The sequence below is a fragment of the Epargyreus clarus genome, unplaced genomic scaffold, assembly GCF_041222505.1.
Source record: "Epargyreus clarus isolate Ecla_fem2 unplaced genomic scaffold, WU_Ecla_fem_2.2 ptg000004l, whole genome shotgun sequence".
NCBI classification, from domain to species: Eukaryota; Metazoa; Arthropoda; class Insecta; order Lepidoptera; family Hesperiidae; genus Epargyreus; species Epargyreus clarus.
Genome location: NW_027332212.1, coordinates 7,610,065 through 7,627,415, shown reverse-complemented (window position 1 = coordinate 7,627,415; position 17,351 = coordinate 7,610,065). Strand labels below are relative to the sequence as shown.

At 36.8% G+C, this 17,351-nt stretch overlaps 1 protein-coding gene across 1 annotated transcript; it reads left to right on the top strand.

The window, feature by feature from the left end:
* Positions 1-5,279: 5,279 nt before the first annotated feature.
* On the top strand, positions 5,280-15,872 carry tadr (torn and diminished rhabdomeres). Its single transcript, XM_073093077.1, has 13 exons — positions 5,280-6,063; positions 6,443-6,635; positions 7,292-7,602; positions 7,940-8,068; positions 8,156-8,310; positions 8,781-9,022; positions 10,152-10,301; positions 10,714-10,860; positions 11,374-11,585; positions 11,948-12,113; positions 12,601-12,765; positions 14,015-14,147; positions 15,371-15,872. The coding sequence occupies exons 2-13, from the start codon at positions 6,452-6,454 to the stop codon at positions 15,372-15,374; spliced, it is 1,998 nt and encodes a 665-aa protein (XP_072949178.1). The 5' UTR covers positions 5,280-6,063; positions 6,443-6,451; the 3' UTR covers positions 15,375-15,872.
* Positions 15,873-17,351: the final 1,479 nt, after the last annotated feature.

Genomic DNA, 17,351 nt, shown 5'->3' with positions numbered 1-17,351 from the left:
GGGTAGAAAGCTTATTTTAAAATTTGCCAATTTGAAAGCCAGCGCTATGAAAGTTAGCCATTGCTCTACTGGTTAGATATAGTGGAACTTTAATTCTACTGTTTATGGAAAATCAACCCTTATGTGGGTTAAATAAGGGTTGTAAGTTTGTATGAAAATTCCCCAGTTTTGATGTAAACTGTATAAAAATCGGTATTTGGGTTTTCGATAGAAAATAATTAAACACCTATTTCATCATTTTTGGAAAATCAACCCTTATATGGGTTAAATAAGGGTTGTAAGTTTGTATGAAAGTCCTCCAGTTTTGATGTAAACTGTATGAAAATTGGTATTTGGATTTTTGATGGAAAATAATTAAACACCTATTTCAACATTTTTGGAAAATCAACCCTTAAGTTGGTAAAATAGGGGTTAACAGCTTATTTTAAAATTTGCCAGTTTGAAAGCCAGCACTATGAAAGTTAGCCATTGCCTTACTGGTTAGATATAGTAGAACTTTAACTCTACCGTTTTTGGAAAATCAACCCTTATTTGGGTTAAATAAGGGTTGTAGGTTTGTATGAAAGTCCCCCAGATTTAATGTAAACTGTACGAAAATCGGTATTTGGGTTTTCGATAGAAAATAATTCCTCACCTATTTCATTGTTTTTCGGAAAATCATCCCTTAAGGTCGTTAAATGGGGGTTGTAATTTTATTTCAAACTCCGTTAATTCGGAAGCAAGCACTATAAAAATTTGCATTTGGCTTTCCTGTTGGAAATAATAGAACTTTTTTAACACCATTTATGGAAAATCTACCCTTAAAAGGGTTAAATAGGGGTTGAAAGTTTGTTGGGAAGTCCGCAGATTTTGAAACAATGTCTATGAAAATTGGTATTCAGTTTTCTGATTAAAAATAATAGAATACCTATTTTACCATTTTTGGAAAATCAACCCTTAACTTCGATTAATAGGGAATAGAACTTTTAAAATCCGTTAATTTGGAAACAAGGATTGTAAAAATAGCATTTAGCTTTCTGGTTCGAAATAATAGAGCTTCTTTAATACCGTTTCTAGAAAATCTACCCTTAAGAAGGTAAAATAGGGGTGGAAACTTCGTTTAGAAGTTCGCAGATTTTAGAGCAAAGTCTATGTAATTTAGTATTCTGCTTTCTGATTGAAAATAATAGAACAACTATTTCACCGTTTTCGAAAAACTAACCCTTAAGGATGTTTAATAGGGGATGGATTTTTTTTTTAAAAAACGTTAATTTGGAAGCAAGGACTGTAAAAAATAGTAATTGGCTTTCTGGTTGAGAATGATTGAACTTTTTTAACACCATTTATGGAAAATCTACCCTTAAGAGGGTATAATAGGGGTAGAAACTTCGTTTAGAAATCTGCAGATTTTGAAGCAAAGTCTATGAAAATTGATATTTTGCTTTCTGGTTGTAAATAATTTATCACTTATATTTCCAATTTTTGAAAATCAACCTTTAAGGTCGTTAAATAGGGGTTGGAACTTTATTTTATAATCCGTTAATTTGGAAGCAACCACTATGAAAAATTATCATTAGACTCAATGAAGCATCTGAGTCACTGTTTTTTTCATCATCATCATCATCATCAACCTTTAAGACGGCTATAAAAGGGTGTATGCATTATGCCTTTCTGTTTACACATCTGTTTTAGCATTTTTAGCAACTCAACAATCACCCCCATTAGAGTACTATAATTAAATGAAGTTTCTTTAAAAACCGTTATTGAAGTTACTTCCTTTGGCGTGTCTAGAAAAAGAACAGAGTGCAGAGAGGTTTAGTGTAGGGCGAAATTCCACGGACCGTCGTAACATATATTTTTAACATGGGAATGTATTGCGCGTGCTGAAGTACAGAACAGCGGTTTTTTAGGGTTCCGTGCCTAAAGGATAAAAACGGAACCCTATTACTAAGACTTCGCTGTCTGTCCGTCTGTCCGTGTGTCACAGAGCTCTATCTCTGGAACCGTAATAGATAGACATTTGAAATTCTTACAGAGGGTGCATAACGGGGCCACTATAACAACAAATACTAAAAATAAAAAGAAGTTGAAAACAAATATGGGGGACCCCCCATACAACAAACTGCTATTCGATATCTTTCCAACTAACTTTTGAACCGTTAGAGGTAGACAGTTAAAATTTTCACAATGTGTGTACTTTAATGGTTGCTGCAATATTAAATACTAGAAATTATAAAAAAATGAAAATTTTGGTTGTACGGAACCCTCCAGGTGCGGGTTTGACTTGCACTTGGCCAATTATTAGTAACGCGCAGACCCGCGGGCCACAAGGGAAAGTCGCGGGCCACACACCACCCGTGGGTGTCGGGTTGCCGACTGCTGGTGTTGAATATTAGCTTTCAGAAATTTGCTGATAAAGTATTTATTGATGCATATGTACATAGGAATGTTTTTTAAATTCTACTAAGGAGGTCAAAGAAGTGTTATATGTATGTATACGGGAATCTTTTAGGTTTGAAGTTAGAAACGTGAAATTTCAGATAACGTCTATTCAGACAAATACACGACAACGTGAACGGGTGCAAATTTCATATATGATAATGCGTAAGTTTATTCAAATTGGCCTACTTTGGACACACTGCGCGCCAACATTATGTCCTGCCGTGGGGTATGGTTGTGGTTATGCGTGGATTAGTGATGGTGATGTGGTAGACACATAGACCTTGGATTATAATTTTGGGTTAGAACAGGGCTCCAGTATCCCCTGCCTGTCGTACGAGTCTAAATGGGGACTTCTGGAGTTGCGGATGGCAAGAATGGGAGCTCTAACCGCCCAGCCAGCGTCCTTGGAAAGAACCATTGTATGTAAGGCCCCATATAACATCGACGGTTCCTGTGGAATAGTGTAAATAATAATTATTGTATCCTACATGAAACTTATATTTTTAAGAAAGTTTCATTACAGTCCACTAATTAGAGTTTTAGTGTATGTTTCTGTAGAAAGCTTGGCCAATTTAGGTACACAGTGACGAAAAAAAAGCTTTTATTAATTAAATATTAATGCTACTTTATCGTTAAAATTGTTAAAGGTACAAATTTACGATTACAGTTATTTGTATGTCATATCATATTTTTTTTACGCGGGCGAAGCCGCGGGTACTGCTAGTATGTAATATATTTTTGAATATAGATTTGAATGTTCAACCTTATAAGTATTTCATAAGATTCCCATGCTTACAGTGTAGTTAGGGCTCAATAATATTACTAGTAAAACTCAAAGTCGCTCGCTATAAAAATTTCATTTCTCTGTTCCTTAGTGACTTTTGTCGCCATTGTATCGTATGAAATTGCATTGTCTCCACAACTAAATGTATAGGTGATAACATCGTCAGATCTAATTTGAAACGTGTAATTAACATTGACATTAGTATAATATGTTAGTGAATGGAACCGAATACACATATCAAATTGATTGTGAAATCGGGTTAATATGTCAAGATACCTTTTATTACACTCCACGTGATATGAGCCCGAGAACCAGCTAAGCTAGTGCAATTGAGCTGATTGTTCGTGATTTCTTCTAACAATTCATCATTTCCACCTGAAATCCAATGCGTCTGAGATATCCATACGGGGTTAATTCTTCCGCGAACCGCCCGGACCATTGAGTCAGATGATAATTGGATGAAACGTTTTGTTTAATCCTGTAGTGCCTATTATGTGTTCGTGCGTTAAATCTGCCCACTACCTCTTCCTGACGCACTTTCCAGAAATTTCTGGAAGGACAAAATGAGGAAGTGCGAAAAGAAGGAAAAAGTATATTTTTCAATATGGTGTGGTTGTAAGGATAACCGGTTTCTAGCGGGCCCAGTTTACGGTAGAGACGCGTATTTTATTTTAAATAACGTGGTGATAATGTCGGTTGTTTGTAAAAAAGACGAATTGATTTGATATTATTGCTTTTTAGAACGCTATCGGATTTCTAAAGAATCAGGGTGCTATATCACGATAACTTGTGACTATACATTTTATTTATGAAATTACTCATCCATATTTAAAGTTTTAAGTAGTATCGTCATAATCGCATTACTGTGTCACTGGAGGGCAGGGGTGGCCTCTCTGAGTGAGAGGGTTTAATCTACAGCCCACCGCACTAGGTCTAGAGCGAATTGGTTACACCTTTCAGAACTTTTTATTAAATTTTCAGGGGTGGTTCCCTCGCGATGTTTTTCTTTACCGATAGAGTAAGGTAAATTAACTTTGTAAAATCAGCAACGCGTGCATAGTATTTAACCTCGGAACCCCTGATCAAGTGGTCGAGTTTTAACCATTACGCTATTAATACTTGATTTTACTATTAAAGGAGGCTAAATATTTATTATACTTTTGGTGTTATATCGTCTAGCACTGTCTGTTTTGCCTAGCTTTCTAGCTTCTTCTTCTGAATTGGGTAGGTATTCGTTTCTCCCATTCCAATCTAGTTGCGTATTAACAAATATTTATGTATTTAATTTTCAGAAATATTTTTTCTCTCTGCAATGTATGTCTTGAATAACTTATCATAATTTTTATGCAAGGTGAACCAGACTTTTTATGATTAGAAATGTCACTTTCAGAATGTATGTCGCTCCTACCTACTTAACATTTCAAAAAAATTAGGTTCACGTTGCTTAATCAATTTATTGAAACAAATACTGTATATCAAGATTGCAACATTAAAATGCGATTACCTGAGTAGGTGACGGTATGTAGTGAAAACCTATTTATTAGCTAATACGTTCAATATAGGATCAAGGTGAGTTAGGTCAAAGCAAACGTTTAGAGAATCCTTAGCAATGAAATGTTGCGTTAACCATCTTTATATAATTACAGTGTACAAATAAATATATACATCTGGGTCCCATAAAACATAAAAATATAAAGTTGTGTATCAAACAAGCATGCAGTCCATCTAATGATGAGTGGTCACCACCAATAGACATCTGTAACCATCTCCATATAAAAAGTCAATTTTAGTTACATTGTCATTCATGAAGACTATAATTATCGTCTATTGTGTAAGCAGCTGCTGCTTTCACCTGCTGAACTAAAGAACTGCTTCATCTACGCTCATATTATAAAGAGGAAAACTTTGTTTGTTTGGTTGTAATGAATAGGCTCAAAAACTACTGTACCGATTTTAAAAATTATTTCACCATTCGAAAGCTACATTATCCACGAGTAACATAGGCTATAATTTATATGAAATATATTTGATAAATAGATTTTGAGGCGGTACAAAGTTTGCCGGGTCAGCTAGTGTTACATATAAGTGGAACATCCACTATACCTGCGTACTGGTTCTACAACATTTCGATGTACAACATTTTTATATAACCGAAAGTCATGTGATTAAGGTTCCATAAATGTTACGAAGGTCTATCTAGCATTAATCTTAGATTATTGGAGTTATGTAAGGTAAAAGTATATAAAACCAAATATGAGATTATGGTGTAATCCATCTACGCTATTGCGCATCATGGCGGAATAGAGATGCGACTATTGCAAGTTCGTAAAATTATCGCGCGGAGTATTAATTAGAAAGTATGTCTGATCACGAGTTCTTGCGATCAAAGTTTATGTTAACTAACGTTGACTGTGCAAATCAGACAAGACAAAAAAGCTTTTCATCGAAAGTTAATGTCAGATTATTGGAACCGTTCACTCCTGTATTTCTTACACTTCGGTTTCTGCACATGATCGATAAAACAACCGAGTTATGTTAAAAATAAATTCTTATACATAACACCCTAAATTCTAAAAGTAAGTCCGTACACAGCAATGGTCACCCCAGTGACTGAGTATCGATTAGGACAGCCGAATAAAAGAGATGCCGATATAGCGTCACACTCCTCGGGTTTGTCGCATAAAAATGAGTTTTCAACCTTATTTACAACCGGAGAGCGCAAATTTGAGAAATAAACCGATATTTCAGTGATCAGTGATCCTTTTCAGTGAAAAACTGTAATAAAATGTAGACATACAATTATAAAATCAAAGGGAAAGAGAATATGAGTGTTATGTGTTCTACAGAGTCACTAAAAGGTAAACATTATACATAATAATTAAGATGTTTACTTAAAATTAAAAGATCAAGTTAGTTTAACCGAATGGACAGTATTTAACCCTGTATTAAGTAAAATGCTAGTAATTTTAATACTCAGTCAAGTAACTCTTAATTATATGATCAAGGTGAATATTTAATTGGCAGTTGATTATTATAAGAAATATATTTTATGAAAATAAAAATTATAAGAATAAACGTTTTCAAATTCCTAAGAATATTGTGTCCAACAAATAAGGTAGGTATTTAGAGTGTTTGTGAGATGAAAGAAAAACGCAATGGGTAATAACAAAATTTTACCAAAATAAACTTGCATAGATTACCAACCACTTGATCACAATACATGTTCTGGCTTCTCAGATTTAAATCATGGCGAATGAACGCGAAGGTGGAGGGTTGATGAGCAAGCCCTTGAGCATCCTGGCCGGTGGAGAGGCCTGTGGGGCGCGATGGACCCTTGGAGCGCTACTACTAGCACCCTTAGCTGCTGCCAACTCCAGCTATTGCGCCGTACCCGCTGTGATGCTTTTAGGAATATTTATAACGTTTGCAAGTAAGAATTAATTTGTTCACCAGCCAATTTGCGGCGCAAGATGTGTAGAAACAATGATTATAACACTGGTTTAAATATTGAGCAAATGAGCAGCTTATACTAAGCTAAGCGAATAATTCTTATTACTCATATGTAGTTTTTGTACAATAATAGGATTACGTAACTATAAGTAGGATTAATAGTTTGCGAAATATTATTATTACACTTGGAGCTATAGCATAGCGCCCATTTAAGTGAGTATTCAATGCAATATAATAAACTTAGTTAATTGACATAATTAAGTATTAATTTCAGTCATATATGCTTTTATGTTATAAACTAGATTACTGTTTTAACATGAAATGTTTATTAAGCGATTTCTTTAGACAATCTTTGTATAATGGAATAAATTAAATAATAATAAATTACCTTAAATTAAGTTCAAGGCATTCATATAGGTACACCGTCCATATCGTCTGCCGTTTCCCGCCATAATCCCCTTTTTAATCATAAATACGATTATACGGCCAATTAAATATACGGCCAACATTATTATTCGAATAAAAAGTTTTAAACTTTTATGAAAATTATTAATTTTTAAAATGTTGCCAGAACGCAGTAAGTGCGCAATACTTAGTATTACTGTGAATATGACCTTACACTATATAAAATTTCAGCGTTCATATCCAAAGACTTGAAGAAATTGGCGGAAATACTTCCGCCTCCGAAAACAGCGCGTGGACGGCGAGAGAGGAATTTAAGATCTTTCGCAGATTTCATGACTATGTGGATGAGTTTTCTGTCCCACTTGGTGGCGGTTGCGGTGTGTGCTAGGATCCTTAGCGCGACCGCTGATCACGTGACTGGAGGGCGGACTAGACGATGGCTCTTTGGGTATGAGACCCGGTCGCTGGGCGAACCCTGGCCTGACGTGCTCGGAGTAACCGTGGTAATGATCGTTTGCGCGATGTTCATGTGTGGCCTAGAGGTGAGATTTTTTGTTTAATTCATTTCTTTTATTCGTCTACCGAATGGAATCTTCGCCACAGAACGAAAGAGTGCATCCATAGCTGACTCGGTGATCTGTTCAAGGAGTAATACCTAGCTGTGTTCTAAATGTATCTACTCGACCATTAACCACCAATGAACTTAGCTGTCGATTTCTCTAAATGATTTATTATAATCAGATATTCGGTGAAATTCCACTTGTCGTTTTTCAGGCAGACACTGTACCGATACATAAAACTTATTACGAATTGGAACTCTCATGAAATATTTTATTTGTAACTTGAAACCGAAATTGATTGCCGTTATTTTAATTACAGGAAAGTATGATGTTTACGTTCATGCTGCTGGTTTTACTGTATATCTTCAGCCAATGCTTCGCTATATTTGGTCTCATTAACCTTGATATAACGAATATCAAAATACCCATACCGATTACCATATATGAGGTAAGAATGTAAAAATATCTAAAAATTATAATAAAGAAATTTTCTGATTTTCCAAAAAAAATAAGTTTTACCATGGATTTTTTTCAGTTGTTCGCTGCTGGTGCACCTATTTCATATACCTTTACCACAGTGTTTCAACAAAAACAAGGTGAAAAAGTTAAAAGAAATTTGTTTTTTACGATCGGATTGCCGACTATTGTTCTAAGCAGCCTATGTTTTCTTTACGCTAATATGCTGAAAGGGTAAGTCATGTTCGATCCGGTTAGATTACATTAAACATCTTTGTTAAGAAATGATAAATTATAGGAATCCATATCTTCGAAATGGAAATACTTATTATAAGTAGGTACGAGTACCTATATAACAGGTATTTTAGTACAATTCAAACAAAGTCGGGAATAGAAACTACAGTAATCTATAACATTTATGTATTACAAATATATTCAAATTATTTTATTATAGTATTATTTTAATAATATATTTTGTGTTACTTTTATAAAAATAAGTTCCCATCTATATTATAACTGGCTGGTAAGATTGTATGAGTTAGCATAAAAAAGAAAAAGAACGGTCCTGACGTTTAGAGTTTTATTATGCGCGGGAATAATAAAAGTTACTCGTATAAATTGGCTCAAGAAATAGTTTTATTATTTCTATGAATGTCATATATTTATATGTTAAGTAGGTATATAAGTATACAACTTAATTTCAGGAGCAGCATCGATGCTGCCTTACCAATAACATCTTTATTAGAAGCTCGCGCTGCGGGATGGGTCTGCCCAGTTCTAGCTGCCATCACAGTAGCCGGCATTTGCCTCGCGCTCACAGAACTCTGTCCAATACTGTTCTCAGTATTAGTGTCTTTAGCATCTCCAGAATGGAAAGTGCTCACAAGATCCATGACTTATGAGAGTACCACTACAGGGAGTCCCGTGTTAGCTGTATTTACGGCAGGTGAGTGTTTATTTCATGTTTTTTTTATAATATAGGAGTAGCAGACGAGCATGCAGTCCACCTCATGGTAAGTGGCTACTGCCGCCCATAGACATATGTAATCAAACCCAAATAGGATTAGATATTCCTACTTGGGGTCGGCCACAGTTGCGCCGCTACACCTGAGGACTAAGCTGGAACGCATCGGAAAAGTCTGTCTCCCTTACCACACCATTAAATAATGTGTGTACCTAGTGTTCATTCATATGTAATTTCGCCTGCTACAAATATTTATAATTATCGATATAATATATCTGGAGTCCTGCTCATGTTCTTTCAGGAGGCGTTCATAGATGCATTTGGATCCCTGAGAAATAAATTAGAATGCTACAAATTTATATTTGTAGCTTTCTAATTTATTTCTCACTTCTAACTTAGAAATTTAAGCAGCAAGCGGTAAGTTTTTTTTATTAATTATACAATTAATAAAAAAAACTTACCGCTTGCTGCTTAAATTTCTATCGGGTATTGTATCGATATAATATATCTGGAGTCCTGCTCATGTTCTTTCAGGAGGCGTTCATAGATGCATTTGGATCCCTGAGAAATAAATTAGAATGCTACAAATTTATATTTGTAGCTTTCTAATTTATTTCTCACTTCTAACTTAGAAATTTAAGCAGCAAGCGGTAAGTTTTTTTTATTAATTATAAAATTAATAAAAAAAACTTACCGCTTGCTGCTTAAATTTCTAAGTTTCAAATACAATTCCAATATGTAAACATATTGTAATAAAAACATTACGAAATCTTCATTGCAACTTTCACTTTGCGATAAATAGTAGAAATATTTGCATACTAAATAGTTAATACCTACTTGCCATTTACTTCTAAATCCATTCTACGAAAAATATTTATATATTAAAAAACTTACATGACTGCATTCCGCGGTTTCATCTGCGCTAGCTAAAATATAATATTCTGTGTACTGGACATTAGCTTTTCAATGTTAAAATCTTGTTAGTAGGTACATAGTTTCACAATTTATCCTTTACAAACAAACAAATACTTCCTTTTCATTAGTATTATATTAGTATATTGCGACATATATTTTTCGCGAATTTAACACAATGTCTATTTGTTCTTTTCAGGAAGTCTAGCTGCGATATTGGCATTCGCTTGTCCATTGTCGCACATGATAACTCTTATCAATGCAAGTCATTTGATGAGTATTTGTATTCAAGCGTTGCACTTCATAATTATGAGGTGCATCCCCACAGCCGAGCAGATGGAAGCAGGAGGTATGATATCTTTGTAATTGCAAACTTCATGACACTTTGCCTTGGGAATGCGAATGACTTATTATGTTATACCACCTAGGTATGCGAAAGTAGCTATTACAATTGGTGAAAGTTTTAATTTCGCTCTAAAGATGCAATACGTTTACATAATTATATTTATCAACTTTACTCCTCAAAGCTCATATGTTGACCCTACACTTCTTCTCTGCTGCCACTACATGTCTTAATCTGGCCATATGTGATAGGTAATTTTACTAGACTTATTTCAATGGCCTTGAATTTTTTATGTATTTATGAGACACATTAAATACGCAACCACTGGACGTACATCAATACAAAATAGTAGTTCCTACGAGTACCTACCTTATTCGTAGTTTTATGGACTAAATTTGTCGAAATTAATGATTTCCAGATGTGGAGTACAAACGTCTAGGAACTGAGGGTACTTCGCGCGGAACGAAGTCAGCCACAGCGAAACCTAAGCGTGGATTGTGGTTCATCCCATCAGCGATGCGTCACACTAAAACCTTGGAGAGCATTAAGTCCAAGGTAACAAAAGGTAAGAAAATAAAGTCCAATAAGATCCAAAACAATTTGATATCAATAATATGTTATCGAAGGTGGTAGAATCTTTTGTGGTTCGACTTCGGCGGCTCCACCGCCACACCTATTGCTACCTCTTGACAGCAGTGTTAAGCGCTGCTATGTTCTGGTTTGAAGGGTGAAAGGGTAAGGGAGTATGTCTCCCTTACCCTTACCAGACATACTCCCTTACCCTTTCACCCTTCAAGCTTAGTCCTCAGGGGTAGCGGTGCATCTGTGGCCGACCTCAGGTAGGAATGTCTAATCTATCTGGGGTTGATTACAGATGTCCACAGGCGGGAGTAGCAACTTACCATCAGGTGGACAGCATGCTCGTGTGCTGCTCCTATATTACAAGAAAACATAAACTCAAATATGAGATCACGACTGAAGACAAAAAATTAACAATACTAGTATTTGGGTACTTGGCATTCTCAATATTTAACCCTTACAATGCAGCCTAAGCATAAAATATATTATTCCTTTTTAGAAACCGAAGAGAGGGAATGTCTTTTACTAGACGAATATGCGGGTTGTCCGGCTGAAGAAATAGACCCCAGCACTAGTAGTGGCAGGACATTAGCTGTGGCTGAAGTAGATACCATCCAGTCAGACGCAGAAGTGAGCGAAAATGATATGTCGTCTGGAGATGACTCTACTGATATTGATGCGGTGGTTAAAGAATATAGGGACAGGATTCAGGTATAAACACTCTTGTTGTATATCTAGAATATCTTGGTTACTCTTTACATTAAATTGCGATAACACCGCTATATGCTTACCTACAATATATCTGCTTGATAAAAATTAAATGTATCACAGGGATTTTGCTCCTATTTGTTGTGAACAGTTGTGAATTGTTCATAAACTGCAAGAAAAATTCTATAGCATAAAAAGGAGAAATTCTAAATTCTAGAAATGAATCGCGTCGCCATAGCAAATTGTTTGACTACACCTGCTGCTGCAACAGCTTCAGAGTGGACTAGCAGTTTGGCGCGGACTACACTCTTGTAAGTGTAAAGTGTAGATATAGTTTAGTTATGAGTTTATGACTGTGATTTTAGGTGGTGACAGCGATCCCGGAGGCGAGTGCGCCGGCGCCGCCGTGTGTGCGCGGCGCGCGCTCCGCGGCGGCGGGCGCGGCCGTGCAGATCGCGGCCAACGCACTCTTAGCTGTCGCCTTTTGTAATGAGGCGATAAGAGTGTACATGCTCGTCACTGGGATACCGTGTAAGTGTTAGTTGAAAAGCATTAAACTTGCCTGGAAATCTTGTTATGGCCCGCTGCAGATTTACAAAGTTCTCTGCTCAACTAGATGAGGTCTGAAGCATTGTGCAAAGCATAGTTCTCTCTCCTCAATTGGATGAGGTCTGAAACATTGAATGGTGCATCTGGGATTCAAGAAGGTAATAAGAAGTGTTTTAAAAACAGAATACCAATGTATCGGATATATATTTTTATCAAATAAGTATAGTACTATACTAAGTATCCAGCTACGCAACTAAGCTATTTAGGTTTATATTCTAGTGCATATGTTTCTCCCTATTTAAGTACATAATATCTTTGAGTGGGTCTATTCTTAATACCCTCTTTTCGTAATTTTAATTTAAGGCTAAGAACAAAAGTGGTATTTATTTATGTAAAACAATATAGATAATTTCTTAAGCTATTCTTGTAACAACAATTTCAAGTCACCAAAAGTTTTTTTCTTTTACAGTATGGTTATGCGGTACGTTCATCAGTGCGTGGCAACCTTCACACAACATCGGTCTGAAGAGGACTCAGAAACTACAAGGACCTATAACAATGACGATGGCTTTACTGTTCCTGACTCCGTTACTACTGGACTCCTGGCCGGCGATCATCCTGTTTGCTGGAGCCGGTACCTACGTTTTATTTTTCTTTTTTGACAAACATATTGTCACTGAAGATATAAAATTTTGTCTTTTTTGTGTTGTAAAGGTTAATTCAAATGATAAATGCCATCTATCTAGGGTCTTCGATTACTTTAACATGTTTATACATTATTACCATATCAAACTTTCACTCACTCAATCAAACTTTAAGATTAAATAGCTTTATCTTAACTATCAATAAATCACCATAACTTCTATCAATAAATCACCATACGAGCCGCACACCTCAGATTATCCTAACTCTTTCTTGTATTAAATTAATAACTAAGAGTTTCTAGGTGTTACTCAAGATATAGGTACTTAGTCTGCTCCAAACTGCTAGTCTGCTCTGAATATAGAAATGAGTAGCGTAGTAACAGTAACCCCCCCCCCCCCCCCCCCGGCACTCGGCAGCTGCCCGCTCTCGCCCGCGGGTACACAGTGCACCTAGTGTTCCCTAACAAAGTGTATGCTTGTAGTTGTGTTCGACTGCATTGGCTCTCTAAGTGACACCTGCGTGCATTAACTTCAGAGCGGACTTGAAGTTTGGCGCAGACTATACCTGTCCAATTTCCTGGAGTGCACGAAGTTCAGCTAGTCACTGTCCTTCTAGAATTCTAAATACAAAATGTTCCAGGTGTAGTAATCTTGTTCCTGTAGTTCCGGGACTACAGTAGGGCTACGGTATCCCTTGCCTGTCGTAAGAGGCGACTAAAAGGGGGCTTCCGGGGTTGCGGGCGGCAAGAGTGGGAGCTCGAACCGTCCAGCAAGCCACCCCGGGAAGGACGGCGGTATGTGTGGTCGCATACCGTTGTGAACACCAGATGGTTTGGGACGAGCGAAAACTGCTCTCCCAGGGCAGAGCCCGATCGGGGCATCGCGCTTGGAGGACTCCGCTCGCGTTCCGTCGGAGATCCCGGAGTTCTGCAACAAGCGATGAAGACGGCCACCGAGGGGGGGTTTTAGTGCGGTAAAAATGTAACATAACCCGGCGTCGCTCTTACGTCGTCGGGTACCTTTTGAAGGTTCCCCCTCGTTAAAAAAAAACAAAAAAAGGTCAAATCACTCCAGGTGTAGTAATCTACGCCAGAATCCTGAATATATGTTTATGTTCCACGTGTAGTCATCTACGGCGTACGCGAAATGCAAGCGCTGTACAAAGTAGTCCTTGTGTAGTCATCTACTCGAGAACCCTGTACCTGCATACATGTATATATGTATACATGATGATTGCAGGTGTAGTGATCTACGCGCGGTGCGAGCGCTGGTGCGGCGACCTGGCGCTGCAGCAGGCGCGCGCGCCGCGCCGCCCGCCGCGCGCCGCGCCCGCCGCCCGCCGCGCGCACGTCGACACCGTCTACATAGCCAGGTACCCACCATTCTTCTGTACTGTCCCTGTAGTCCCTGTAGTTGGAGGTGGTAGAACCCTTTGTGGTTCGACTAATAACACCGAACACGGAACTTAATAACAGCGGTGTAAGGCGCTACTGTGTTCCGTTTCGTAGGGTGTGGAAGGCAGACAGACCTTTCCGAGGCGTTCCAGCTTAGTCCTCAGGGGTAGTGGCGCATCTGTGGCCGACCTCGGGTAGGAATATCTAATCCTATCTAGGGTTGATTACAGATGTCCATGGGCGGCAGTAGTTACTTACCATCAGGTAGACTGCATGCTCGTCTGCTACTCCTATATTATAAAAAAAAAGTGTCAGATAATCGAGGGAACAAGACCTCGAGACAGGTCACCTATGCGATGGACTGACCAGATCAAGACTACAGTGAACGCCCCCCTACACGAATATACCACAAAGGCGGCGACAAGAAACGAGTGGCGGCGTTTGGTTAAACATGCCACTAAAACCAAGTAAGGACCACGACCGCTCTGACAGGAGTGCAACGCTTGAGAAGAAGTCCCAGGACTATAATAGGACCACGAACCACGGTATCCCCTACCTGTCGTAAAAGGCGACTAAAAGGGGACTTCCGGGGTTGCGGATAGCAAGAGTGATCACATACCGTCGTAAACACCTAATGGTGTGAGAGGAGCGTAAACTACTCCCCCCAGAGCAAAGTCCGACAAGGGCATTGCGCTCAGAGGACTCCGGTTGTATTCCATTGGTGATCCCGGAGTTCTCCACGAAGCGCTGAGGACGGCCACCGGAGGGAGCGGATTAGTTCGGATTTAAAAATCCCACATAACCCGGGGTCGCTTCATTTTGAAGGTTTCCCCCTCGTGAGAAAACAAAGTAACATTTTTATGTAAATGTAAAATATGTGTTTGTGTGTCGTCAACCGTATTAACGTTTAACACGACGTAGTAACTTAACACTGCTGCTATGAGACGGAAGTAATAACATAGAAAGTTCCACCACCTTTTATATTTTATTGGTGTATAGTAATGTAGTGCGATTTCCCGTAACTGGTAAAGAGATGGCGCCACAAATATTCTGAATCACGATATCGAAGTTTTTTTACCATCTTGTATGTACCTATATAAGTTCTAAACTGAAACCCCGAGAGAAATCTCTGTTTGCCAACACTGAAAGCAAAGTGTAGTTTTTGTAAGATTTTTAATCAAATGTCTCAATAACTTTACAGATGACATGAGGATGACTCGGATTCGAGTCTTGATCATCTCATCGATATGGAGGAAGAAATTTTAGATCCAAACGAATGACCTGAATGGAATGACTTTATCTTCTAGTTATCCCTTTACTCCGTAATTTGTTAGCTACTGCTGTGTATTTTGTAATAGATGTATCTAATTACCTTTTTAGAAATTAATATGCGTTTTATACTTCATACATATTTTTCAAAATATAGCTAATGTTAATGTTAAATATGGTCATAGCCGTCTATTGTTACATAAAAAATAAACGTAGGCAGTAGGAGAAACGTTCTGTTTGTCTGAACCCACATGGTGCTCACACCGTTGAACCGATTTTGATAAAACTTTGCTGTATCACCTAGTACATGTTGTAGCGACATTTGTTGAAAAAATAACACTTTGAGCCATAGGTTACGCTAGAACAATAACTTTTTATTATCACATTAAATTCAGCCTTTGCCACTTTTTACGTCGGCAGGGAGTATGAAGACTAGTGTACAACATTAAGATAACAGTGAAAAGCTGTCAGTTAAGCGATATATGTAGACTGTAGCGACTTATGTGATAAACACTGATTTCATAAGGAACTTTTGACTTAAATATTGTTCATAAATAAATATATAGACTTGCATTGTTACTTTTAAAGTGATTTACGATAAATATATCTTCAAAATTCAAAGAGTATAAGGCGTAGTTACATTAAAAACAAACATATAATCCTCTAAAGCTATCCAAAGCGTTATGTTCTTTCCATTGATAGAATAAGACCTTTTGAAAATCATTCTATAGCATTCCAAATCATCCGTCCATTGTGCCATTAATTGCAATACGCATACATATTTTTGTAGCTTATGATTAGTTTTAAGAAATTATGAGCTGAAAAGCTTCAAAATCCAAAAGTATAGGAGTGGTTGCATTTATTTTTAATTTGCTTTTTATTATCAACACTGCTTTGTAATCCCTATAATTTAATTTAATATTAGTCCTTTAAGTTTCAATAATAGTATGTTGACTGTGTTGTATAATTTTACTTTTAAAGTAATATAAATATATATAGTATTCAAACAAATAAATAACATCTTAATACTATTTAATTCTTGCTTTATTGACTCTGTGCATTGTATTGTCATATAATTATAATTTATTACTTTTACTAATATTTCTTGCATAAATTATGCAGTACTTGTTTGTAGTAAGTATGACATAATACTTAAAACTCTGTGAAGTACTTATCTAGTCTCATTTACAATCAGTCTGCCTAAATAACCCATATTCCAAAGTAATTTCTGTTTTTAGATCTTAACTACTCAAAAAATATTTTTGTATTTAAATCTATTTATTTAGGAATATATTCGTGCTGAAAATGTATGTCATGTATAGTTCTGAATGTATTTAGAACATAATTAGTTGTATTAGGAATTGAGTGCTATTCTAAGATAGTTTAGGTAGAATATAAGTTGTTATTACATTGAATTTAATTAACGGCGGGTAGCATATATTTTTCTGTAGATGGTGCCTGCAATATTTTCTTGCCAAAATACACAAATTTGCCGAAGTCACGCTGAAACTGCTGTTAAGTCTTACAATGCTACTAGATAGAATTAAATTAATGTATTATGGCATATAATAATATGTTGAAAAAGCACTACAGTGATAAAAATATCAGCTACCCTCCCAATTACGCCATATAGTAATAAGAATTCTAAGTATAAAATCTGCATAGAGGAAATTGAATTTCATAAAAATAATAGGCTTTAAAATAATAGTAGATTTCGTCAAATCTCGCAAATGTACAAATAAGAGTAATTATTTCGGCCTACATAAAAAACAATATTAGTACAGATACTACGACCAACTGTTACCAGTTAAAGCCAGTTAGCTAGCAAATTAATAACTACTGTAGATCAAAATTTGACCAATTCTGCCCACCAGAAATTGTCAAATTTTGATTCTTGGTGGAAAAAATTGGAC

Bases quoted from the DNA above. Each gene is read 5' to 3' on its own strand.
- tadr (XM_073093077.1), top strand. From the start codon at position 6,452: ATGGCGAATGAACGCGAAGGTGGAGGGTTGATGAGCAAGCCCTTGAGC. The intron at 6,636-7,291 runs GTAAGAATTAAT...ATAAAATTTCAG, and splicing joins AATATTTATAACGTTTGCAA to CGTTCATATCCAAAGACTTG. The intron at 9,023-10,151 runs GTGAGTGTTTAT...TGTTCTTTTCAG, and splicing joins GTTAGCTGTATTTACGGCAG to GAAGTCTAGCTGCGATATTG.